At 37.6% G+C, this 27,348-nt stretch overlaps 1 protein-coding gene across 2 annotated transcripts in view; it reads right to left on the bottom strand.

Moving 5' to 3' along the window:
• The window catches only part of ADAMTSL3 (ADAMTS like 3), a 177,415-nt gene that overhangs the window by 75,320 nt on the left and 74,747 nt on the right, over positions 1 to 27,348 (bottom strand). For both annotated transcript variants that reach the window (XM_030456756.1, XM_030456757.1), the window contains exons 4-6: positions 22,848 to 22,975; positions 20,417 to 20,462; positions 13,693 to 13,929 (exon numbers count right to left, since the gene is read on the bottom strand). In XM_030456756.1, coding sequence (XP_030312616.1) covers positions 13,693 to 13,929; positions 20,417 to 20,462; positions 22,848 to 22,975 — 411 coding nt within the window. The remainder of the gene's footprint in view (positions 1 to 13,692; positions 13,930 to 20,416; positions 20,463 to 22,847; positions 22,976 to 27,348) is intronic.

Genomic DNA, 27,348 nt, shown 5'->3' with positions numbered 1-27,348 from the left:
GAGGAACGCGGTGCATGGGTGCTATCTCTTTATAAAAGAGTTTGTATTTACTGTAGAAAACTACATCATCAGCAGGAAACTTTTTCTGTTCCTGCAGCTGAAGGAGATCTTCATGTAGACCAGCAAAGAATTAATTTTAAAAACAAATGAGCAGCTCACTGTAATTATTTCATGTGTAGCATTAACAGAAACTTAGTTGTAAAAATGGAACAACTAATATTACATAGAAACTATACACTTATAAACAATTCCAGCACTATAATTTAGGATTGAATTAAAGATTAAAATGCTTTTGCTTGAAGGATTTTTTTCTCTTCAGCTCAGGGTTTATCACCAACACACCCAGAAAATAAGAAAAGGAAGACCATAGCCAATTTCCTCCAAATAAGCTTATCTTACCATATTGTCACCAATAAACATGGAGAAATGAATGAAAATACCACCATTTCAGCAACAGAAGCTGACTGGGCCACAGTGTGAATCAGAAAGCAGCTAAAAATCCCAAGTGATAAAATAATTTGGTGCTTGACACATTGGCTTTAGACTCGACAACTCTTTTTCCAATTCTCAGCTCCACCACATGCTTCTTAACCTTTGAAAATTTCCTTTGCTTTTCAATTACAAACTGTGAAAAGGCTGTAGCTGCAATTCTTCACCTCACAGGGATGCTGCAAAAATAAATTTACCCAGAGTCCTGAAGCATTCAGATGATGCAATGAGGTACAGTAGTTGAGAGAGTCTGTATTCCTCTTAGGAAGACTTTCAGGATTTATTACTCCCAACTGCTTTTCCTGCATTTCTTCTCATACAGATAATACTGGTAGATAGGGGTAAAGTGTGAGAACTACTGCAAATTTTATCTCCCTCCAGATCTCACAAACACATTTCCATTTAACTGTGTAATCTCATTTTCCCAAATATTAAGAATATGTTTATGCATTCACCAATTAATTCTCCAAGGAAAATTATGCTGCACACGGTGATAGTCTGTGTGAGAAATACCTTTTTTTATTAGTTTAAGCTGATGTATATTTGTAGGCTACAGATCCTGTGAGCCTTTGGTGGGAGGAGGGTGTCGAGCAAGCAGAGTACTCTTAAGATCAGCCCATTAAAGCCCAACATGATAATAATAAACATAAATACTGAGTTATTACACACCGTCACTATGAAAACAAAACCTTGTTGCATATAACAAAAATTATACAACTGTGCAAACATAAGGCACTATTGTGTCCTACATGGAATGTAAGAAAAAATATAATCAACCCAGCAGCCTACTTTAGAGGGCTGTTTCATATAGTATTATTGCTTATATGTTAATAATACACAGCTACACAGAAATAAAAAGGACAGTGCTAGTTACAAGGGTGTTGGATGTGGGAAAAGCCCCCACTTCCAGGAGAGGTGGTATGTTCAGCTAGATGCATTCACCCTTGGTGAACTTCTGAGATTATGTTTATATCATCAGCTGTTACAAATATGCATATTAAGCAATGATTATATGAATTTGTTCATATTTAGCCAATGACTATTAGAAAAACACAGTGTTGATGAAACATTTTGAAGAGAATACATGGGTATTTGAAAGCAAATCTATGACAAGAACAAGAAAATGATAGGTGGCAACAGCCTTCCTTAGCTCACACACCATCTCAGCAAGCCAAAGAGGTCAGTATTATTTACACAACTAAGGCATTTTGTAGGGTTAATTTACCCCACAGTTCTCACTGCTAACAGAGCAAAGGAATCAGCTATAAATATTACAGGCAGATTGGGAAAACATGTGCAGGCTTTTAGGGTGTAGTCAGAAATAATTATATAAGAAGATTTTTGCATAGGCTACATAAACAAGCAATAATACAAGATGTGTAATGGAAGGATTGGGACCCTCTCAAGTTAAGAAACCTGCAGTCAGCAATAGTATCATCCAAAAAAAAAAAAAAAAGATACAAGTACTGTAATTACAAGGTTGTAGCTCCTCAGACAGCAGAAAGAATACTGGTCAAAATATAACAAAATGAACAGTTAGTGGAAATTTAATATAAAAAGGGTATTGAGAAAATGGGTACTTTGTGTATTTTATAAACTGGCCATGATGGGGTAACTATGAATTTGGATATGACAGGATTGTTTTCAAAAACAGGTGTGTTATGGATGATTGTTTCCTTTAGGAGAGAACCTGAATATGTTATTTAGCTGTGTTATTCCAAAGGGAAAAAAACCTATAGAGAAGAATAATACTGCTTTGTTGCAAGCAGCTGGGACAGAAAGCATCTAATTAAGCAGTGAAAAGAAATGATCATCTGCTTCAACAAACTTCTAAACTAAATGTTAATATGCAACATTATTATGACAGACAATAAAGAAGGGCGTTAAACATTTTGTACCATGATTAGAATAGTCCATTTAAGTTTAGAAAGGCAAAGGAGGAGCAAAAGTTCAGGGTATAAAGTAGAATAATACAGATGAAAGAGAAAAATGAAATTGCTGCTATGTTAGAGGTGACTCTGGAACATTACAAATATTTTTGCAAATGTGAATCCAAAAATCACTCAGAAGTTCCCACAGCTGTTTCTTGAGCTGTTATTCACTTAGTAGGGTATTCAGCTGAGGAATTAAACAAATAAATTAATATAAAATGTTAATTTTTATTTGGGAAGATCAAAGAATAATCTGTTAAATAGACAGAACTTCCTTTCTGAAGATGTTTATAATTAACTATGATGAGAAAACAGACCAGACTGGAGTATGGCAAAAAAAGCCCTTTAGTGAAAAACCAGGCAAATCCCCAAACTCCTTCAGAGTTTTGTCTTAATAAAGATAACTAAAAGCATGGACTAAAATTGCCAATGCAGACCCAGTGCTCAACCAGGATTTGAAATTTCATTTTTATTTGTTAGACCATTTCTTTAGAACTCCCTGTTACTCCCTCAGCTGACCACTCCTAGCTGCAGGGACTCTTTCAAATCAGGCACAACATCATTTTTTATAGGACACATTCCACAGAGGTGAGTTGTCAATAATAAAAATGTTGTATGTCAGTTATAAATAAAATGTTTCTGGGACAGTAACAACTTGAGATATCAACTTCAAATACATAACTTGAAGATATACCTCTGCTCTATAAAAAGAACATTTATGTGAAAAAACAGTAAAATCAGAGATCTCTGCATAACAAGCACAATTTATGTGCTGTGTCACTATTATTTCTATTTCAGGTTTTTGCCTGAAATTACATACATCAATAGGAAAAGAGAAGGCTCCAGGGTGACCTTACAGCAGCCTTCCAGTACCTGAAGGGGGCCTAGGGGGAAGCTAGGGAGTGGCTTCTTACAAGGGAATTTAGTGATAGGACAAGATTTAGGTTAGAAAACAGGAATAGCTTATTCACTGTGAAGGTGGTGAGACAGTGGCACAGGTTGCCAAGGGAAGGTGTGGATGCTCCATCCCAGGAATTGTTCAAGGCTGGAGGGACCTTTGAGGCACTTGCTCTAATGAGAGGTGTCCCTGTCCATGCAGGGGAGTAGGAACCAGGGGGTCTTTAATGTCCCTTTTAAATAGCAGCATCTCAGTAAGCAAATCTTTTATTCATTTTGCCACTGCCAATCTGCTGAAAGTTTGCACAAACTTTGTGGATAAGGGGCAATTGGATTTTCACAGCATATGAAATTGGTCAAGATGTGAAAAGCACACAATTAAAGATTATTACAACAAACAGACCCAATGAAGGGATGTGACTGCTCTGCTACCATGATTGTAGGACTTGGATTATTATAACCAACTTCTTTCAGCCTTACAAGAGATCAGAACTAAGATAAAAAAGGAACAAAAACATCTACATAATTTTAAAGGTTATCAGCACTGCAGAAAATACAAGATAACCTCAGAATTATTTCTGGCAGTAATATCTTCACCAAGTCTTGTGACTTGACTAAGAAAGGACACATGTTTTATTTCATTAGTAGAAGAAAAGAGTGAAAAAACATTACATGCTCAAAAAGATAAATCTCTGTTGTTGTTTATTAAAATCACCGTGAACAAGAAAAATTAAAATACTAAGGTCTTTGTCAGAGAAAAAGTATTTCTATTTCTATAAACACAGATGCACCACAAAAATAAATTCAGAGAAATTAAGGCTGTATTTACTGCACAGTCATATGTGCTATCACAGTACTCAGATCTTCTTGCATCACCATCAGCTGTTGCATTTTCTCCTGTTCTACTTAGCAGAGAATCACAGTACAGGCAGATGTTAGGGATGTCTGCATCCACCCAACAAGTAACTAATTTTAAATAGGGCTATGGGAATTTATGGTAGTAAAAAGATGAGTATAAAACCTATCGTGATAATCTTGCTCTTAGTCAATATTTTCTATATATCTTTGCCCTGCTGTCATTCAAAGCCCATCTATTCATTCACTTTGCACTCTGCTCACATCCTTTGCTTTGTGATAATTTCAGTTTGCACTTTATTTCTACAAAGATAAAATCTGTCTCTAGAGAGAATATAAAGGAAAAACTCCCACTGGCTCTTTCCCATGCTCATCATCTACAAGTAATTGGTTCTGACAAGCAGAGGGAGAGATCCCAGACCATCCCCTCAATTAAGAAAGCAGCTTCCTTTATTATTTTTTTTTATTACTTTTAAAAGTAGTGCAGAATATTAACTTTAAAGCACCACTTTCAAACTCTGGTTTATCCTCACTGAAGATTTAACTTGGTCTAAGACATGATTTTGTCCTCAAAGGGTCCTGTCTCATAACTCTTCAGCTGTGTCTAAGCTCAGTTTAACAAAGGACAAATAGTGGGACAGGTTCTCACATCCCTGCAATCGAGTCAGTGCAGAGCAGTATCAGCCCAGAGAAGCTGACATGGGCTGCAGCATGTATTAATGAACAGAATACAGCCCCTCTGGGGACCTTCAGTATGTACTCTGATCAGCAATGTCCCAGCCCATGCCTTCACAGCAAGTGAAGCAGCAATCCCAGCTGCCAAGCTGAATGGGTGTTAGTGACAGTGGGAGTAGGAACATTTCCTTTGCCTCAGGATTTTCTGTTGTTCAGAGATAAGAAAGCAGGAAGAAAAGGCAAAGCGTGTCAAAATGCAAACCTCACAGTGGCATAAAATAAGTCAGAACGATGGGCACAAGACACCCCATGATGTTCAAATTCCCAAGCCATCCACACAGAGGAAAAGAATGTAAAGCAATAAAAAAACCCCACAGAAGATAAAAAATACAGTGCATAAAATTCATCGCATACTGAAAGGCTCCTAAAAAGACTTTCCACATATTTCTGCAAACTTTTTATATCTGAAGGCAAGAGGCTCCGAGTGTTCCACATTTCTGTAAATCCACTTCCATCAAATAAAATGGAGTGTTTCCAAAACATTTAACTCTTACTACAGGATCTGTCACATGTTAGAGCAGCTAAAAGATTATAGGACCACCCAGTAGGGGAGCAAGTAACCTTTCCCACACGGGCTCAATTTTAGAAAATATGCACGCTCAGAGGACAGGACACAAGCTCCCACCTGGCTTGTTTGTGAAAACGCTTTCAAAAAAGAAATAAAGATATGGAAACAGATTGTTTTGCTGCTTTTATGACTGGATCCAGCCAAGTCTGCTTACTGAGACAACAAACAAATGGCCAGTTTTTCTACTGTCACTGCTCATGTAAATTTAGAATATTGCTAGACTGGGAAATAAAATGGCATTTCCACAAAGTTCACTAAAACAAATCAAAACTTTTCAGAGAAACTCACTTAGGAAAAAAAGAAATACTGATAAGAAACTGGAGATCAGAAAAAAAACCACCACTTCTCTGACATGAAAGGATAAACTTACTATGTAAAAAATCCCTGTGGGGAATATTTCTCCGTAAGAAACAGTAGGAGAAGCACATCTGAGTTGCCAATGTCATTGAAATTGAACCACTACACCAAGGTGGACTGTGACATTATAAGTTCATCCCTTCATGGTTCAAGTGCATCCCTTAGAGTGTGTATACTGGTTTCTGCTGGTTTCCAACCCTCTAAGGCTGTGGGGGGTGGTGCAGGGGGCTTATGTAGGATGTGGTAACCTGTACGCAGCACAGCCCCATCCTTCAGTGGGACATTTGGAGAGCAACCAACATTTCCCAGCTGAACTGCAGCTGGAGCTTGCTGCTTTCCTCATTTTTATGACATATGTCACATGTATATATAGTACTATGAAGATTTTGATATGTAGCTCAGAGCCAGAAAGTTTTGTTGGATCTACATAAGTAACTCCCTTAGTCACTCTGGATAAGATCCAGCTTGCTGACCCAGGTGCCTGAAGTAATACAGAGATAGAATATGGGGTTTTACCCTGAGGATCCTCCATTCCCCAAAACATACTTTGCTCTGTTCATTGCCTGTTTAATGGTATTCCAAAAAGAATGGCAGGTTCAGTATGAAGACTCACTTAAAACAAAGCTAACTCAAAATCAGTTCTTCATTAATAAGTTACTTGAGGTTTGGAGGTTAAAAAGAAGAAAAAGGCAATATGGAAATTTCTGTTATTGTTCTGGAATATTAAGAAATAGTGTAAAAAGTCATTTTGGAAAAAGAAAAAGGGTTTTTTAACTGGTACTCATGAATTAACCTTTCTAACATGCATGAGTGAGAAAAAAGCCTTATGTCTGCAACAATACTGGATGGAAAGGAAACATTTATTTCTAAGTAACTGATCACCAGACCACCTGTACATCTTGGGCAGTTCTTTAAAATTTACAGACAAAAAGATGTGTCTACAGGAACTCAGAGGAAAAGTATACAAAAAATATTAAGAGAGTAATGAACTCTCAGAATAAAATGAGTCAAGATTCAGAAGAAATTAATATTCTGCTATGATTATAAGCACAAGCAAAGCTCATAAAACAAAGTCTTCCAAAAGCTTACAGAAACTGTTTTCAATAAAAGCTCCAACAGACCTTTACATCAAACACAAGAGTGCTCTGGTGATGAGAGATACACCTACTTACCATATCATGACGTGACAGAAGAGAACTAGCATGGCCGAAGTTGATGGCACTGCACTTGACATATGGGATCTGTTCTGATGTCAGCTAAATTTATGCCATATGCTACAAAGTAGTGTAGTGTCTGCCTTTTTTGGAACTCAAACAACTTGCTAACACTAAATGGAAAGTTCAACACAGGATTTACATCATCTTTGACCTAATTGTGACAGCTTGGGACAGACCTACTCAGGCTGCTCTTTAAGAGTTCAGATTTTTTTTGGTAATGGGCGTATTTATTGTCCAAATAGGTTACTCCATATTAAGAAAATTATCACCATAACCACTTCAGGTACTGACACAACTAACACACCATTCTGCATTCTGGCATAAAAAAAAAAATATGTCTGCATCAATTAAAAGCAAAAACCAGAGAGAGGCAGGGCCTCAAAGCAGATGGAGTAACTGGGTTCATGTTGCCCACACGTCTGACATGCAGATGTTTTAAAATGTTTCCACCTACATCCAGATGGGCACAGTAGGAATGTATTGCAAAGAAAAACAAAACAAAAGAAAACAAAAAACAAACACAACATGTTGGGAATTGTACAGAGACTAGAAAAAATATCAGATGTTACATGTGAAAATCCTCCTGGCAGTGAAGTTTTGACCTGTTCCTATCTAACACAACAGCCCCAAATATTTGCTCTGGTAACAGATGCACAGTGGTAGGAGACTCTAACATGATCGAACAGTTCTGCTGAGTTAAGACAGAAGCAACCCCAAAATATTTTATTAACTGTCCCAATAAAATTTTCCCTGCTCCATCACCTTTAGATTTTAGTTCCCTTGAAGTCTCAAGTGAGGCAGTACAATCTCGAACTGTTAGTACCGAGCAATTGTTGATGGAACAATTCGACCATAAGCCCTGGGCTATGTGCAAGGACAGTGCTGCTTAAAGCATATTGTGTAACCACAAGGAACAGCACGTTAGAACACTCGAAGGTTAGGGAGTAAGCAAGACGATTAGATTAAGGGACTCGGCACGATAGCAACATCCACGAAGAATCTCGAATGTGTGAAAGATAAGCTTTGTTAGTTAATTGTTGCTAAAGGTTTTGTAGCCAATCAAGTTAAAACGTGTGTAACGAGATGTAGAAATCACCAATCAGCAATATGTATACGTGGCACTAGCTCTTAGATTAGTGTATAAATATTGCCTTCTGATTCAATAAAGTTGGACATTTGTTTGCATCAAACAAGTCTCCGTCTCGCATCTGTTTGCATCAAACACCCACTGCGACAAATGGTGACCCCGACGTGATCGGGCTAAAGACTGTAAATAAAAATTTAAAAATTGCTAAAGATTATTAAAGAAAAAAGAAGATTGAAGATTATCCGGTCGCAGGTCTCCAAGAACTCGAGAGTGAAGAAAAAGGCTGAAAGGAAGCCGATAATTGTGGTGCGCACCTTCATCACCTCCTCGCGATTGGCAGGTGAGCTTGGAGAAACTTTTTGTTATGGGTTTAAAAGAAGAACGAGACGTTTATTATACTTTAAAGACTTTACTTAATAAGGATAAAAAAGTTATACCTGGCCATGATCTAAAACTGCTTTTAAAATGGACACGTGAGCATTTTTCTGACATCAATTCAGTCTCTATTTATGACCCTACATTTTGGGACGAGGTCGGAGTTAAATTATGGGATGCCACTACACGGGGCAATAATGAAACCACCAAACCCTTAGCACCTTGGCGAACACTTTTTGAAACTTTAAAAGGAAAAGAGTCTACTACTTCATCTGCCCCCCCTTCTGCCCCCCTGCTGCCAACCACTGCTGCTATGGTGAATGTGGATTTGGACCCAGAACCCTTTGACCCTGGGGGCTGGATGAAAACTAAAATGGGACTGAGAAGCAAAACCAAAAGCAACCGAAAACACCACCAGAATCATCGGAGTTCACAGAGGGAGAGAAGCCGGAGAACACAGGCGAGGAATCTTGGAATGCAGACTCCCGATCTTGTGCCTGCCTGCCGCGGCTCCCGACTGCTCTGCCACCTTTCCACCTCGAAAGCCTGATTTATCTTCTTAACCACAGTTGCCATCAATTAATCCTCTGCTTCACCTGTCAACACCATCAGTGCCTGCTATAGAGCAACAGCCAAGGAAGGAACTGGGACTCGGAGACAAGCAACTAAGGAAACTGCTGAAGAAGCTGACAGAACTGGAAACCAAGGATGAGTATACCCCTGAAAAAACTCTAGTTTTTGCTCCAGGGAACATCCCGAACAAGGGAGCACTAATCCATTTTTACCCCCTGATCCGTTCCCTATTCCTGCTCCTATTTCCCTTAACCCTTTAACACCCACTGCTCCACCTCTTCCAGATCCAGCATGGGGAGGGGAGGGTAGTGGGGGAGGTGGTAATGTGTATCCAGTAACTAGATGGAAGGGAATTATTCAAAATGCTATAGTTGAAGGAGAAATGGTTCCCAATATGAGTCCAATGGTTTTCCAGTGATTGTGGGACCAGGAGGAGGAGGTCAATGGGTTGCATTAGATTGGAAAATGGTAAAAGAAGCCAAAGTTGTCATTGCGCAGTACGGTTTGAAATCGGTTTGAGTCATCTCCTTTGCAGTATCTTTTTACTGCTCAATTGTTGATGCCATACGACACAAAAATGCTCATTAATACTCTGTTAATTCCTTCTCAATAATTGCAATATAGTTCTCAATATTGATGCATATTGTGGTGCATGGTACACTGGTGTTTCATACAGAGATAAAAAACTTGGTTGGTAATTATACTTGCAGTTTTGGTTTAGGAAATTGTACCATTTCATTTTGTTTCAGGGTGACTTTACCAGATTTTAGTAGCAATATCATTTCATTTTTTAATCTTCTAGTGGTGGTTGTTAGTTTTTCTTATATATTGGTGAGAAGTAAGACAAAAAACACAGTTATGAGAATGAGTATTCCTTTTTGGAGGCTGGAAGTTGCTGTGGAGAGCAAGAGTTGCTCCTGGTATGGAGAGCACTCCCACTCCTACCTCCGCAGCCACTTCTCGCCCCCCCCCCCCGACCAATTTTTGTCGGATAAGCCTCCTCTACCCCCTTGGTTCTATGCGCCAGTGGACATCTGAACTTCCTCATACTAAAAAGTTATTTAAGTCCTTCCACTGCAGTGTGAAATGTACTTTTCGTGTTGCATTGATAACAGGCATTTGTTAATGTTGTAATTCATGTGATCGTTTATATGTCGACTAAGGGATCCCTCGTCTATATGTTGATTGTTGATTGTGCTATTCTGTTGTACTGCTCTTTTTATTTGTGAAGATTTTAATGGAATGTGTTGTATGAATCTTTCTGAGCACTCGCAATCTATACATGCTGCAATACAATCACTTAAAGAAGGGATCACACATTTGCAATCACAAGATAATTGGGACTGGTTTGATAAACTTTTTTCAGTATGGGGTTTAACAGGATGGTTAAGAAGTTTAGTTAAGACTGTTTGTTATGCTTTATTTGCTTTCTTGCTTTTGCTAACATTGCTACCTTGTATCTTCCAATGTTTTCAACGGATGCTCAATCGTGCCATGAAAAGAGTTTATCTTGTTCAGTCAGAAGGGGGAATTGAGGCAGTACAATCTCGAACTGTTAGTACCGAGCAATTGTTGATGGAACAATTCGACCATAAGCCCTGGGCTATGTGCAAGGACAGTGCTGCTTAAAGCATATTGTGTAACCACAAGGAACAGCACGTTAGAACACTCGAAGGTTAGGGAGTAAGCAAGACGATTAGATTAAGGGACTCGGCACGATAGCAACATCCACGAAGAATCTCGAATGTGTGAAAGATAAGCTTTGTTAGTTAATTGTTGCTAAAGGTTTTGTAGCCAATCAAGTTAAAACGTGTGTAACGAGATGTAGAAATCACCAATCAGCAATATGTATACGTGGCACTAGCTCTTAGATTAGTGTATAAATATTGCCTTCTGATTCAATAAAGTTGGACATTTGTTTGCATCAAACAAGTCTCCGTCTCGCATCTGTTTGCATCAAACACCCACTGCGACACTCAAGTCTTTTACCCAGAGAGCAGTTTTGTCATATCACAGTTTCCTTTGACAGAGCATTACTTAGTTGTATTCTGCATGTTATAGGAAGTGCAAAGAATGAGAACTGAAGCTGGACAACAGGAACTCTCTGCCTTTGTTAATCTATGTGCTGCCAAGGGGAGAAACTGAACAAGAATCCAAGGCAGAATTAGTGATGCAGCCCTACCTTACCAATAAGAAGAAAACAGAATGAAGTGAAATCATGTTGGGGGACGAGAGGAATCTGAGATCTTACAAAACCTGCCAACTTTGGGACAATAAATGAGCAAAACCAGTACCAGTTGGAAAGGGACACAGGCAAGCCAGTCTTCTTAGGGTAACTTTTTTTTGCTTGCAGGCATAAAAGTGAAGATATCCACATCAGCAGAATGACATGTTTGTTTAGATGAGTTAACTGTACAAACACTTGCCAAGATTTTTGTAGGCTGTGCCAAATATATGTCAGAACCCAACAGACTGATCTTATAGCAACAATTGCAGAGAATCACAACTTTGCTGTCTCGTTCTTAACAGCAGTTGACTAAATAACCATATTTTTCCAGGAAAGATTAGATGTCAATTTGTTTTATTTTCCTGCTTGAACAGGAGTAGCAACAAAGCTGGGTGGGGGTGTCTGAGTAAGTCCCTCACCACCTGCAGTTCCTCTCAACAAGTACCTAACCTTCCCACTGCCCTCAGAACAGTTCACAAAAAGAAAAAGCTTTTTCAAATGAGCAGAGACTCATTTTAACCTCAATAAAACTATCCAACTCTAAATCATCAAATATAGACTTTAAAAAGGAGACATTTTCCATTTGTGCAAAAATACCTCAGCAGTAGCCAGTGACTTAATGGAAATAAAGTGAAAGCACCTAACAGCTTATGAGTTTAAGTTATAAATTAATTACATTGCATAAGCTAAAGCACAGGACACATCCTAAACTTGCTGGTGTTTGGTTTTTTTTTCCCCCTGAAGATGTAGAAAAGCAATCCATTCACATTAACAGTGTAAAAGGGCTCCAGTGCCTGCTTCTGGAATGATTAATTTCTTCTGCCACTACCTAGTTTATTTTAATAATGTATTCTTTGAATTTCCATTTCCTCTCAGATATATATATGAATACTGCAAAATACCAACAGGAAACATTGAAGGTAGCTCTTTTAACTTTAACTACTATTCACAAAATTGAATCCTCTCTAGACAAAGTGAATTTTATGCTATGTATGAAAGATGGTAGATGTCTGAGCTCACTGTGGGAAGCACAGGAAACTTTGAAACTGTGGGAAACACAGCACTTTGAACAGGAGCCTCAGAAGCCCCTGAAAAACCCAGAGCTCCTTTGTGTTCACTGTGACAATTCTGTGCTGCAATGGAGAGGAACAGCAAAGGCTGCTGTGGACCTACCACCTAGAGAAGGCTTTGACATCCTCCAGGTTGGAAGCCTGTATTATAAAAGGAGACATCACTAAGATTATTGTGAAAGAAATGCATTGTTTGGCAAGTGCTTCCAGAGTTCAGAGAGCTATATCCTGTTTTAAATGTGCAGGGTAATGAACACTGTTGAATACCACTGTGAAGCCCTATTCACAAATGCAGTCTCTGGAAGAGGAAAAGTAAGGAATTCTTCTATTTCAGAGGCAGCAGATGCATTGTGTGTTGGCATGACTGGTATTGGAACTACAGTATACATTGAGGTCACATAAAGCCTACAGCAAAGTGGAGATCATATATTAAGGTTGCTGTAATCCATGCAGCACTTTTCTGCCAAGTGTGTCATTTTCTCCTGCACTGGAGTTATCTTGCCCACTGGGCTATATCCTCCATTTTTAAGTCACATATATTTTAGGCATTTAGGAGAACAACAGTTACTTGCAGAGAAATAAAACTAATTGCAATAACATACCCACTCTATGTAAAATTGTCCTGTGCATAAAACTTCAGATTGCAGTATTTCTTTGCTAGTGAGACATGGGCAAAGCTGGCAAGCATCAATTATTATAACTCTCAGTTTTTACACCAACAGTGTAAAGTCAATATCATACCTCTAATAAATAATATATAATAACAAATATTTCTAGAAATGGGGTTTGGAACAGAATGATCTTTAACCAACTCAAACTGTTCTATGAAATGTAGATTCACAGTGAAACAATCCAATCACAGCATACACTCACTCACCCATACAATGAGAGAGAGATCCACTCACACGGGACATTTTGGGCTGGATTCCATACAACAAGAGATTTTCTCAAAAGAGTTAATGAGATATGAGACTCAAAGAATGAGTAAAATTAAATGCAAGGCTATGTAATTTCATTACACCATGACAGTAATACTAAAGGTTAGACAGCTACAACAAGTGTAAGGAGAGTAATTTTTTACATGTATAAACAGTAGAGTATTATTCATCTTCTACTTACATAATAAAAATACCAATGGCTAAGGCATTCAAGACCTTTTGTGTGCAAGAGAAAAGGAAGTTACCTACAACCCATTTGGCAGTATTTGCAGATACATCTAAACTGATACATGAATATGAAAAATTAAAAAATGCTCACTTAATGTGCCAAGTATCTCACAACAAAAGTCATAGATTAACACCATGAACATACCTGGCATATTCCACTGATGCACATATCCAAGGATTCAGTGTTACAACGGGTACCATCTAGCACTTTTGGAGCAAGTTCCACAACCAAGTTCTTTCCCAGGGCTTGACATTTGAGGGCACAGGGAGCAGTGGGATCATTATACACAGGGATCCACTCATAAAAATGTCCCTGGTATTTGACATCATTGTAGGCTGAACACTGCTGTGCCCTAAAGTCACCAACATCTGAAGGGCAGTCCTAAAAAACAAACAAACAAAAAAAAAAGGATTTTTTTTTTTAAGAAGGGAATATTTACAATTGCAACAAAGTTATCTGATGAATTACACAGAATCTATTCAGGAAGGTTTGGTTCAAGAACTGACGTGCTATGGCAAATATGCCATATTGCAGTTTTACTGTGTATATTAAAACCATTTATGTTGCTTAATGCATTGCTTGCCGTGCTGGTGACAGAATATCACTCATATTCCAGTAATAGCAACATAACTGATACGAGAAGAGAATTAAAAATGCTGCTTTTTATGATCCTACGTAGTACATTTAAAGTCTGGTTTTGTACTAAGAATTAACTTCTAACGGAATCTATATATTTTAAGTGACTATAATGAGATGTCTGACATTTAATCTCTCTTTTCAATAGCTTTTTCCACTTAAGGATTTCTGAGGGCTCTGGACTCATTCATCAATTCATAAGTCACAGTAATAAAAAATTTATTTTTGCTACTTGTACTTAAAAAAAATAAAAATCTGTCTTAATGATTGTTCAGCATTGCTCAGAAAGGGGACAAGAGCATTAGGACAAGACATGAAAACTTTCAGTGCTAGTCCTTTAGTCTAATTACAAAACAACTGCATCTCATAGAAGCAATAAGACTTTGTTGAAATAAAATACACTTCAAAATTTTAACTATTGATTATCTATTTCCAGTTCTAATGAGCCAGTTCCATACCTTCTACCACACAGAGCCACACTAGATAGATCTGAAAACCCAATATGAGAACAGTTTGAAATATTCTAAAATACTTTTTCTACATAAACACATTGTACCCCAACAATGATGTTAATATTACACTGTGGTGACAGGAATGGAGATGAATACTGATTTACTAAAAAATACCTTTAGTAAAGTACTGACAAAGGAGTGTGTCAATTTTTAACTAAAGACATCATTTGAAATTGTGTCCAGTGTTAAGCAATCCAAATGCCAGACTGAAAGGATGTTCTTCCAAGAATTACAACTGCACATATAAGCCAGATTTGGAGCTGATTTAAAAATAATCTTTTTTTATTTACTTGATATAAGACTGAAAGATTGTGATGCATCAGTTAAAATCATGAAACCTAGTAATAATTAGTTGACAATAATAATCCTGAATACAGCTTCAACCTTGTCAGACTTGAAGCTTCCCTGAAAAAAACTTAGAAAATAGTTAATCCCACAATACTAGAGACTAAAATGTACATGTGAAAGGTTTGATTTCTAGTCTAATTCCCTCAACAATGTTCTGACACCCTTTTGTTCATATGAATTTGGATTAGCTGGCACTGAGTTAGCTTAATACTTTGTTGATGTCTTAGATTTTTTTCATAGCAACCCAGAAATGTCTCTGGTTTATTTTTAGTCTCCATAAAATACCTTCTAAAATCAGTGTGCTCTTTACTAGTCAACATATGGGGCTTTTGCTGCTGTGCACTAAGCAAGACACTGAGCATTCCCAGCAATACTTTTCAACTCTATCCAGTACTACACCTTTACAATGAGAATAATTTAGATTAATGCTAATGCATTTTATATTCTTTGTAATCTGGGATCACTATTTTGAGCCATTAAAAAAAAAAAAAAAAGGAAGAAGAAAAGGAGATATTATAGTTGCTGTCATTCTTTGACAGCTTTTTTGACAGTTTTACCTCTGCAAAATCCCCCAAGTAAGACCTTCTTAAAACATCAAGCATATAGTTTTAGAAACCACTTTTATTTACTGCAGTGTCACTCAGAGGAAATTCACCTACTTTGCTCTTGTGCAAATGAGAGTAGAATTTGCCTGTGACTTAACTGTCACCTCTTGTTTTCCACTACAGCAAGGCTAAAAAGCAGAGTGGACTTCAGAGTTCATATGGATACCATATGGTTCCAGCCTTCCACCACTGCAAGCAGAGGAGTTGCTAAGGATAAAATTGGAAGGAAGATTCAGGTAAACTCAGCAGCAGTGTTTGGGAGTAGTGTTATTCAGCCATGCAGAGCCACATTTTCATCACAAAGAATTAAAGAGCTCTCTGCAAAATAGGCAGAAAATGGCCCTGGGCTAAGTTTTGACAGGCTGTTGTTACAATTCATTATCACTTGGTGTTGATGCAATGCCAAGACACAAACACCACAATGTCAGGATGTCAATCTGGGGTTACTGTATGTTTCTCATTGATTTAACACAATGCAGCTCCTTCCTTTAACTCCCTTCCTGTCTGCTTGAGATCAAGTCAATTCTCATCTCCCTATTCTGTTTTGGCATCTTCAAAGAAGATAAAGTGTTTCTAGCAGCTCAATTCATATCCCAGTTCCACCTGCTTTCTGTTTGAGTTCTCTTCAAAAGCAGTAGCACAAAAAGAGCATCACAAGGAGATATCAAAGGGCTGAAATATTATCATTTGCATTATATCAGAATTTGGATGGCAATCAAGTTCAGACACTTGTTTTCCTGGGATCAATACATATTTATGTAAAGAAAGGAGTTTATAATCTAAACAGAAAGACAGCTAAGCACAGAAGTGTAACCAAGACAGCAAGAGGACTTGTAAACTTCAGGTTAATTCTATTAGAGGGGGTCAGAAAGGTGAAAGGGATTTAAAAAAATAGAAAGGAAAAGGGGAGGTGGGGCAAGATAGAAGTTGGCAAAGGTGGAGAATGGGAAACAGGCAAGGACACACTGGCAATGATACAAGGGCCCCAACCCTTGTCCCACTTGCATGCTTTTTTTGTTTTAACCTATTTCAGACATCAATTCATTGTCATTCCCTCTCAATATTCCACATTTTTTTTATTTGTTAAAAATTTTTATTAATGCTTTCAGGACTCATCAGATTTCCTCATGTCAGCAATAGCTTTTGTCATACATTTGATCCACTGAACCAGAACTGCAGTGTTTGTAGGTTCATACACTACATAAGGAGCTGAAGACACATGTATGAGGTCTAATACATGAAAAAATTGGCAAAATAATCATATCCAGATCTTGTAGTGCAATAAAGTGTATTTATGACATGACTTAGAAACATATTATTAGACAGATCTGAAGAAGCAGCTTCAGACATGACTACCATGCAGCTTAAAAATACATATATATTCCAAATACGCTTGTTACAGATGATTAAAAACTACTGCATTCAAGGGCTGGCTTCTTACAAAATGTATCATTTTAGTTTTGGCAGTGAGCACTCAACCTTTGACAGCAAAGCTAACCTGGGAAATCTGTATCTTTGCAGGCTAAGTTCATGTACAAAATATGAAGGTTGCATCAGACTTGGTGAATCCTGCCAAAAATTACTCCTCTGAAAAAAGCACAAAAGAGAAGGCAAGAAAATTCCCAGTAAAAATGATGACACCAAAGAAAAGTCTAGTCCTTTGTCTAGTTTTATTCTTTGAATCTCATTTTGTTGAAACGTGGCCAAAACAGATGAAGTCATTGTTTTGTTTTCTTTTTTTTGAAATCAGCTTCAGGTTCTATGTTTTTCCTATGTAATTTTCAGGCCTCTTCTTAGTAAAATCAAGATACCTGAGCTGAAAACCTTAGCCACAAGAGCCATACGGTGCATGAACATTAGAAATATAAAATAAACAAATTAATAGATTAGAGAGAAACTATGCAACTCAAGGTGAAATATCAAATAACTAAAGCAGATGCAGTTCAGCCAAAAATTTCTGAATGGGATAAATGAGCTAGTTAAGAAGTGGATGCTGGGACAATAAACTGATGAATATGTTGAACAAGTGTAAGCATTATCTGCTTATAATAAAAGTTTATAATGGAATTAAGCATGGACAGAACTATTACGAAATAGTGGGTTTTTTCCTTACTGTAGAGGAGTCACTCTGGCAAGTGTATAAGTGACTTTTTGGCACATAAGAATGTGAAATTTATGGGGAAATGACCCAAATAACTTGTTCTATGAATAGGACCCTAAAGGATTATCTTAAACACTTCCATATAGTATACATCATAGCATTAGAATGTAACAGTATATACAAAAACGGGGAAAAAAAAGGGAGGGGGGAAGCTAAGAAAGACTGAAAATCTCATTGAACAGCATATAATGAGTTGTTTATACAGTTTATTTCTCAAAAGTTTCTATAAGAAAAGCTGAAAGCATACACACAGTTTTAGAACACCAGGCACTTGGCCTCTCAGTTATGATAGGAAGATAAGCAGTCTATACATATGCCTTAATGTCAGCAATTATTTTGCTGCTAAGAGCTTTCATTGATTTTTTTGATTGAAATATCACTAATATTATTCTGCAACTATGCTGGAGTTCAATGAACTTACTAATATTCTATTACAAATCCAGATGAAAACAATTTTCTGGTAAAATGATTCTTGTTCTTTTCATTAGAATGACACACATATTAAGTTGTGCTTCATTTGTACTCCTCAATATAGATGTTAGTGGTGTAATGTATCATGTAGCAAAATTACATTTGCAGACAACTTTACACAGTGTATATATAACTGAATGTCTCATGTGGTTAACAATAATGCCTACTAATATGGAAAGAAGCTAGTTTAAACTCTGAATTTTCAAACCAAAATTTTACTCCTGAAGTGAGAAGCATTCATTAGAAATAATGTTTTGGAGGAAATTATATAATTTGAAAAAGCCTGGGATAGAAGTCCCAGATTTACATTAGGTGCAAGTTCCTATTTTAAGGTTAAGTCAGGTCTAGTAATGGGACTGAATTCGGCGAAGCCAAATTTAAAGATCAACTGTATTAACAATGGAAATATCATGAAATGTATTTTTCTCAGGAGGTCTCCATTATCTGTTCCACAATCTAGGAAAAACCATTCCTGAGAGATTCTGGCTGTATCTGAACTAAAATGGAAACCTGATCCTTTTCAGACATGCCCCGAAAGCAGAACTGTAAAGGCAGCTTCCTGTCTGGAAATTAACATTTGAATCATCATAAATTCAAACAGACTCATACACAAGGCGCTTGACACTTATCACCTCAAAATAACTCCTAAAGTTGAAAAACAGGCCCCAGTGACTTCAGAAAAACTCCCTGGGAGGATGTGGTAATCATCTTCATTTTCTCCATGCTCATGCATATGGCGTTTTTATTTAAGAGCTAAGGACATCGTACACCAAACTGTTGGGCCTTCTGAAAGGGCAAGTGACAGGGTTTGTCTCCTAAATCTGTTTTTTGCATGCACTGGGCCTGATTCTTTAATCACTTCCACTCGTTTCTGCCAGCAGGAATTTAGGCTGTGAGCAACCACAGTGGAAAAAGTATCCCACACTAAGGAGTGGAGTGTTAGAGCAATTCAAGGTGCTAGCAAGCCTTGTTCTTCAGGAGGGCAGAAGCCAACTGGCAGAGAAGACATTGAAGGTGTGGCAGACTGAAGAGTGGGAATGGCCAGTCCTTTTCTCCCAGAAGTTATGGGATTCAACAGCCTTACCAGGCAACTTCCAGTGTCAGAGCTTCTTAGGGGAAACATCATGCTGCACAGCTGCAGGCAGGAATCACAAGGCTGGCAGTGACAATAGTTTCACCTGCTCTTGCCCAAGGGAACCTCAGGCCTCACCTACTAAGGTGATGCTTTCTCTTTACTTGCTTATCTACCTTCTCTTCTGGAATAGGATTATATGAATGTCACATTGTATTGTAAAGGAGCCAGTGCAAGGGGGTGACTGCTGACCATAAACCGTGCTGAATTATTGTGTTTGCACACATGCTCATTTGATCAACAGCATTGCCAGGTCCTGCATGAGCTGCAGCTCTTGAACAGACTACAACATCTGGGGTGAAAGGCAGCAGCTGTTTAAACAGTACAAAGCATCACTACAAATCAGTTGAGCACAAGTCATGAAGTATGCTTCATGTGAGTGGTTTTCATAAAATGTGTCTGTAAAAATAAAATGTTATTGCATCACAGTAACAGTGACCATATAGTCAAAACTCCAGCTTTACAACCAGTCACAGAAATTGTACCACTGTACCCAAGTAAAAATGCTTTTGCATATAGACATATAAACATATAGGCTTGGGCAAGCTGAGGGAACATACGGAGTAATTACCCAGTTTAAGGTTTGAAAGAGCCAGAGTCTGTTCTACCCTTTTTGCTAAGGTGAACAGTGCCACTGCATCAGTAAGACCACAAATGATGAAGTGCTCAGTTTAATTCTTCATCTGAAAGACAGCACCACCAGGGAAAGCACTCTCAAGTTTAAGATGAGAACCAATTTCTTAATCCTCCAAAATGTGTAAGTTTCCCAATAAATGATATAAAATGCTCTGAATCACAATTGGCACTATAATTTCAAAAGAAAATGTCCATTTGGGAAACCTAAATTTGAGACCTGCTGGTGTCACACAGACTGAAACCTTAAAAGATTGTAATAATGATGGAAAGAAAATTACGCACCAGAAGTTTTTAAACAAGAAACAGATTTCTTAAGCTTTAACACATTGTTTGAATAAGTAAAAAATGATTTAAAGGCCAGACTCACATTACTACTGCAGGTTTTGTATCGAATATTCCGACCTTCACAGTTCCTGAAAAAGAATAAAAATGGTTACACTGAATAACAGCAAACACAACCCCTACCTGCTTTACAGCCACTTACTCTCCTCAAAATAAGATCTTTATTGCTACTGCCCTATCGTAATTTGGACTTAAAATACAAGATTTTAATACAGAAGGGATCTGGGGACTCAACAGGTTACACTTCTGTCTCTCTTCAGAAATGAAGGTGTGGTTTCCCCTCTAATTCTAATTTACTGCAAACCTTATGAAAAACAGATTTATCTTGTGAAAAAGATTTCATAAGACATTCCTAAGCCTCATCTATGCCAACTTCAGCATAGCTACTCCTAATCCACAGGATGTAACCAGTGGAAAAGGGAATCAGGATATCTAAGCAATCCTTTAATCAAGCATAGGACTAATGAACATTAATTTTACTTTCTCCTATTCTGTTTAGGAAAGAAAAAAAAAAAGTCTCTAACCTTCCCTTTCTCCCAAAAACCAGTGCAAAACTTTTGAAGAACAGCATGTAATTTTACTGACCCAAAGCCACATGAAATATGAAATATTACAAATGAAACATGATACTCAAACACTGCATGCATTTCTAAGGTGCCCAATGCAAGTGAATCCTGAAATCCAGGTAATTCAGATCCTCAATAAAGCCTCTTGTTAGTAGCTGAAATAAGAGACATATAATAAAGTCATGATTATTTATTATGGTCTCATAAATATGGGGATGTGTGGGTTCACACTTTTTTTAGGGACACAGCTTGCTAACTTCTCAAAAACTGAACAGCACTTTTGCACAGAGGAAGATACTCTGCTTCTTGAAAATGCCAAAATCAAACCCTTGAAAGAAATTAAAACACATTTTAAATGATTTGACAAGAAATTTGAACTAGTAGTGTCTCTAAAATCTGGATTAAGAACTGTTTTACAATATTCCCTTTATACCAAAAAGACCTGCCTTATATTAAAGAACACACAAACATATAGCTGGTAATTTATAGCTGGGACTAAATTTTCTATGTTTTGCATGAAAATGGATTGCAAATATTAAAAACCCTTTACTATGTGTGAGGGATTGAAAAATGTAATTTGAAAAGGAAAAAGCAATGGATGCCTAGAGCAAGAGTTCAACCAGCTCAACTGAAGGTACAACTCTCCAGGCTCAAGATATTACATGTCTCAAATTTCCAACCTTTTGCAAGAGTTATTGCATCACAACCTCTGAGTTAAAGATGTTTATGATAAAGTTTTCACATTTGTATGTAACAATTGCGTATTTCCTAGACATTACAACAATAATAAAACACAGAAAAACCCCTTTTAAATTACACATTTGTCAAGGTATGGAAAACACATGTTTTTCACAGGGAAACACATTAAAGATATTAATAAAACCACGGTGGAATTTATATTGCTACAGTTTATTGAGCTTGTTTCACAGGCCCTAACACACTGGTATAATATCACAGCTTCTTGATGGAAACATTACTTTTCTCAAAGATCATTGTGCCTTTTGCACTAGAATAACCAGGCAGTGTTTTAATCAATCATCTTTACCTATGTATTTCATACAGTTTGCACTTAATGACCATATAATTCTCCAAGACATTTTTAAGGCTAAAATTTACTTCCTGGGTGCTACCCCATTTAACTTTAAAAATACCAACAAAATAGAAATTTAAACATAATCAGGAGTTTTAAAAACGTTTACAAATAATTCAAGTAAAGCAAGCAATTATGGGGACCAGCACAGATACTTCTAGGCTGCTTGGGATCTCTTCTTGACTGAGTACAAGCCTTTGGCATTACTCATACATTTAGGACTGTAGCAACATGTCCTACATTAGTCCAGCTTTACTACTGAGGTAAATTGTTTTCACCACATACACTGTTTTCTTTAAGTCACACTGAGGCTTATCCATAGAAACATATGGCCAGCAGGACCACTGCACAGAAAGAACTGGCAGAGGAAAAGTTTGCTAACAGAAAGCAGCATTTGATATATCTGTATGTCGAGTAAATCCCATCCCACTACAGAGAAGACATGGAGGAGCCTGCACCTTCAACACTGTTTAAAGTAATGTTCAATGCAGGGTAATTTGTGTGCAGGTAGCTCACCATTTGCTTTATATTACAGTCACAGGGACTTATCTCCGTCTTTTGGCTGTATCAAGTGAATCCTTATTATTCCAAACAAATATTAAAGAACACTAAAATTCTACCAGAGTTGAAGACTCAGATATTTAACTAATATATTACAAAAATATTTTAAAAGCAGGATTTCATAACACTTGATCTGTAAACACAGCCCTTGGTTCCAGGAGCAGAAGCAACAATGCTTCTCCACAGACACCATCAGAGAAGAGGGCTGTAAAATAAATGCCCACAAGCATGTGGCTTACCTGCCATTTAAACACCTCCTCAGAGAGTAAGAGGCTCCCCCCCCACAGGTCCGTGAGCAATCACTCCAGGCTCCCCAGGCATCCCAAGAGCCTTCCTTATCTTCATCAGAACGGGTAATTCTGGAGGTCTGAAGAAAATGGAGAGGAGAAAAAAACCAACACTCATTAATTGACTTGGTTCCTGTTTTAATGCCTGGCATTAATAGCACTGTGTATATCACTTCACTGCTTAGTTACCATACCTCAAAGTTATTTACTACTTTAATCTCTAACAATTACATGGCAAAGGAAGCAGGCTTTGAAGATGCAGTGTATTTGGTGTGTTCCCTTCTACCAACAGACTACTATGCCCAAATATGCTGCCATTCCTAACACACGTATGTCCAACACACTGTGTAGAAACTGCACAACTTGTATCAAGTAGTTGAGAGGCTTTTGGAAATCCTGACCAAAGAGTTTTCATACCCAGGACTAATGATAGGACAAAAATCTCTTTTTAGCTCCTCAAGCATGTCTGTACTCAGCAGCAGTACAGAAATTAAGCACTCCAAATCTTTTTTTGAAATGCGTGCCCAGAATTGCAGTCAGGGAAGCAAACCAAAAATACAGCTTCATTACAAAAAGTGCAATTAATTTGAAAGAGATCAGCTCATCTTCAGCCAGGAAGACAGTTGGCTTAAATAAAAGCCTAGTAAGCTTGAAGAGAAAATGGCAAGCAGTACAACGGATCTGTTTGCAAAATAGCACCAGACAAAGAAAATAACGTAATACCATGCTGTGTAGGCAAGGGGATTTGCTCCTAAATACAGTAAAAAAAAAAAAAAAACACCACAAAAAACAAAAAAAACTAAAATAAAATCAATTGTCACAGAAATTTGAGAGAACTGGGCTGCTTCTGTGAATGACCTGTTTGGACCCAACACTTTGGGTCCATTCACACTGGAGTTTCAAGCATAATTATTGAACTAGTATCATTTTAGAAACCCAAGTGGTTAATAGTCAAAATTAGCTACTCCTAAGTAGAATTAAGGACTACTCAAACACATTTTAAAGGTATCAACAAGAGAAGTCAGGTTTATTTAACAGCACTACTCCCCATAGTTAAGTAGCAAACAAATGTCAATGCTTTGCAAGGATTTCCATCCTTTCCTCAAAAAAAATTGAACTTGCGCAAAAAAACTTGTTAATTAGAGGATAAGCTATCTCCATTTGAACAGTAAACTGCAGAAGTTGTTCTAAACACATCAGTGGTTCCTTAACTTTCTTGCTCCTCTAAGTTTACAAATACTTACTGTAAAGCTTCAGAAGTTTACTCAGGACAATCTAATGTTGCAAAAACGATAGAGCCCAGCTCTGCCAAGATCCCTGAGGAATTTCCAAGCTGGCGTTGGGTTTACTTTACATCAGAAGCCAACTGTGAAATGTCTGACACTTAAAATGGAACCAACTGCCTTCAGTCTTGAGCAAAAAGAGCTCAGCACTTCCCAACAAATCACTCGGCACAAGAAAATAATACAAGATGAACAAAAGTCACTTTCAAATTTATGAGTGCAAAATTAAAGTTTTTCCTTTGTAATCCCAAGGCAAATCATTGTTTTTCAATGCTGGAAAATTACTAAATTTATGATATTAAAAAGTTATACATGCCACTCTGTCTTTTAGAATAGTTTCCTCTGACAAAGAAGTGACAATGCCTAAAATAACCTTAACTTCATCGTTGTATGAAAACAGCCACATTATATTACAGACAGAATGTCATCCAAAGCTCTAAACAATGCCCAGTTGTTCACTTACCAAACTGCTTTGATAAAAGCCATTGTTCTGAACTGTATCTAATTAAAAAGCTGTACATACTAGGATGATCAAAGCAGAAGTTTATGCCAACAAAGCCTTTTTCTGAATCACTGAGTAATTCAGTGCCCATGGTGTTGATTTAAACTCCAGTTAGTTGAAACTATTTGTCCCATGGGAAAGAGTTAAAAGCAGCTTGCACTGGTTTAGTAATTTACTAGCAAACTAATACTGATTTACTAGCTGTCTGATTTAATACACTCTACATATTACATTTGCCTACACCACGGTACCAAATTAAATAAGGAAAATATCAACATTATGATTTAAATCAACAAAACCTTGCAGGCTAATTTAGGAATTAAATCAAGAGGAAACTGCAGTTGGGCACAAAAGGGCATTACTGGACCTCAGGATTGCACTTATGGTTTTTTTCTTCAGTTTTTCTTGGCTGTATTGTCTCCAGTCATAATTCTAACATAAACTAGTAGTGAAGCTTTGCTCCACCATATTAGAAGTGTTTCCTGCTCTTTATGTAGAAATAGATAGTAAAAGGAGTGACAATTCCACTGGACTCAGCTATCCCAGCAGGAGCTGTACCCATCCCAAAAGCATCACATGTGAACACCAGGTGAGATGCAGGCAGAGTATTCAAAGATCCTATGCAATGCACTCTACCAAAATTAATTTACTTCATATGATAAAGGAATTATCGAACATTTCATCCCAATCTACGTATCCAACCTATAATTAAATTTTAAAGTAAGAATAGAGTAAGCCATGACACTGCACACAGGTCTGGCCAAGGGTCACTTGAATAAGGGGACAGACAAGTTTTGAATCATTTGGTGACAAAATCAGTCTCAAAAATGGGGGTGACAGTATGCCAAGGTTTCCTCAAGGTCTGAGGCCCAGTAATGTGCAATCTGAGTCTGTGGTGATGACCCTTAACTGGTAGAGGCAGTCTTGTAAAGGGAGAACTTTACTGTTAAGTGTGGAACTGGTAGATTTGGGCACAAGGAAGATTGTTAGGGACACTTGTTCTTCTTATACATGTAACTCTGTTTCACTTCTGCCACAGTTGGGCAGACACTGCAGTACCATGTTTCAGCAAATTATTTGTGCGTGTGTGTTTTCAGGCCATATTTGCCTTACAAAGTACTACTTGGAGTAACTGTGTATAGCAGCAGTGGGCACTGGGGCAAAATAAATGAAATCCATATGTTAGTAGGTTTGATCATTAATCTCAAAAAAGGGGATTTTTACTGTTACTTGTAACACCCAGTAAATAACAACAGCTACATTGACACACATTACAAAAATCAAACACAGTGCTGTTATACAAAGAAAAATTATTATTTGGCCAAACTTTTGTTTGGCTGTTATGAAAGATGACATAATTGTCTTGAATCTGGTCATGCAGACTTCAAAGGAGATGTGGTGCCAGAGAATGAAGGTCAGTTTATGCAGTTTTATTATTATTCAGACATCATTACATAAGGCTTGGATATGTAAATGTTTAGCAAAGATTCAGCTTCTCAGTAGAAATACTCTGATACCTTAAATGTTTGTTTTCCAGAGGTTTTAACATACACTTCTGCTTTAAATATAAACACAAGCCAAGTACACAGCATTTGACTCATGAGAATTATTGTAACAGACTGTGTAATGAAAGAAACAAGAGACCTAACACTCAGATTCATCAGCAAGAGCCCCCAAGAGACAGTTCCTTTCCAACTTAGGTGTCACAACACAAACCATCCCAAATTCTTCCCTGTGATGTTCCCCTAAGCACTTCCCCAGAGCCAAATGCCCAGTTCTGTCAGGTTCTAGAAGAGATTCAGTGAAAACTTTGGGCAGCACCTTCCAACACAGACCATGCCCAAGGCTGGTCAGATATATAAATTGCACTCAAACAGATTAAAGTTATGTGGCTAAGAAAAAAAAAAAAAAAAAAAGCCTCTGTGATAACAGGTAAGGCAAGGAAGATTTACCAATGTATGTGCTATTATGCCAACAGCACTGCAGCTTTCTGGGTGAGTGCTTTTTGGGTTTTCTCATGGCTTCTTATTAAAGTGGTTTGCATTAATCCGACAAGGCATGCCAAACTCCAAAAGAGAATCCCCACAAGGAGTTCCATTGGCACAGCTACATCATTTTGCTATTTAATAGCACATTGCTTATAACTGAATTTCTCCATACAAAAATTTGATTCTTCAAGTGAAAGAATCTATTGAAGGGTAGAAACACCACTTTAGTCCCACCGAAGGCCTAAATTAAGCAATACCCAAAGCTCAGTACTGGCCCCTCTCCCAGGAGTGAATTTCATCCTTGATGGTGTTTTGAACAGAGATTAAGCATTTCCTTTTTATTGCTTCTTCCCACTCTCACAACCCATAAATACTATTAACACTATCTTGACTTTCAGAGTCTTCCAAAGCACTAGGTCAGGTTGCTGTTCTCTAACCCTGATGTGCAGCACTGCACTGTGCCATACCAACAATGGTTCCAAACAGAGGTAGTGCAAGGAATTATGGCACTAAGGGGAAAATATCCTGCCCAAGTAGCTCTGTGATGTGTTTCCCAGATTCTTCTTTCCAGACACTACAATTGGTGGAAACAGTATCAGGTTGCACTGTTGACTGTGGGCAGAGCACATAGCTGAAAGAACAAGTCCTTACCTGTAGAGGATCACTGGATATGGTGCTCA

The sequence above is a fragment of the Calypte anna genome, chromosome 10 (genome assembly GCF_003957555.1).
Source record: "Calypte anna isolate BGI_N300 chromosome 10, bCalAnn1_v1.p, whole genome shotgun sequence".
NCBI lineage: Eukaryota > Metazoa > Chordata > Aves > Apodiformes > Trochilidae > Calypte > Calypte anna.
This window is presented reverse-complemented; position numbering and strand designations above follow the sequence as displayed.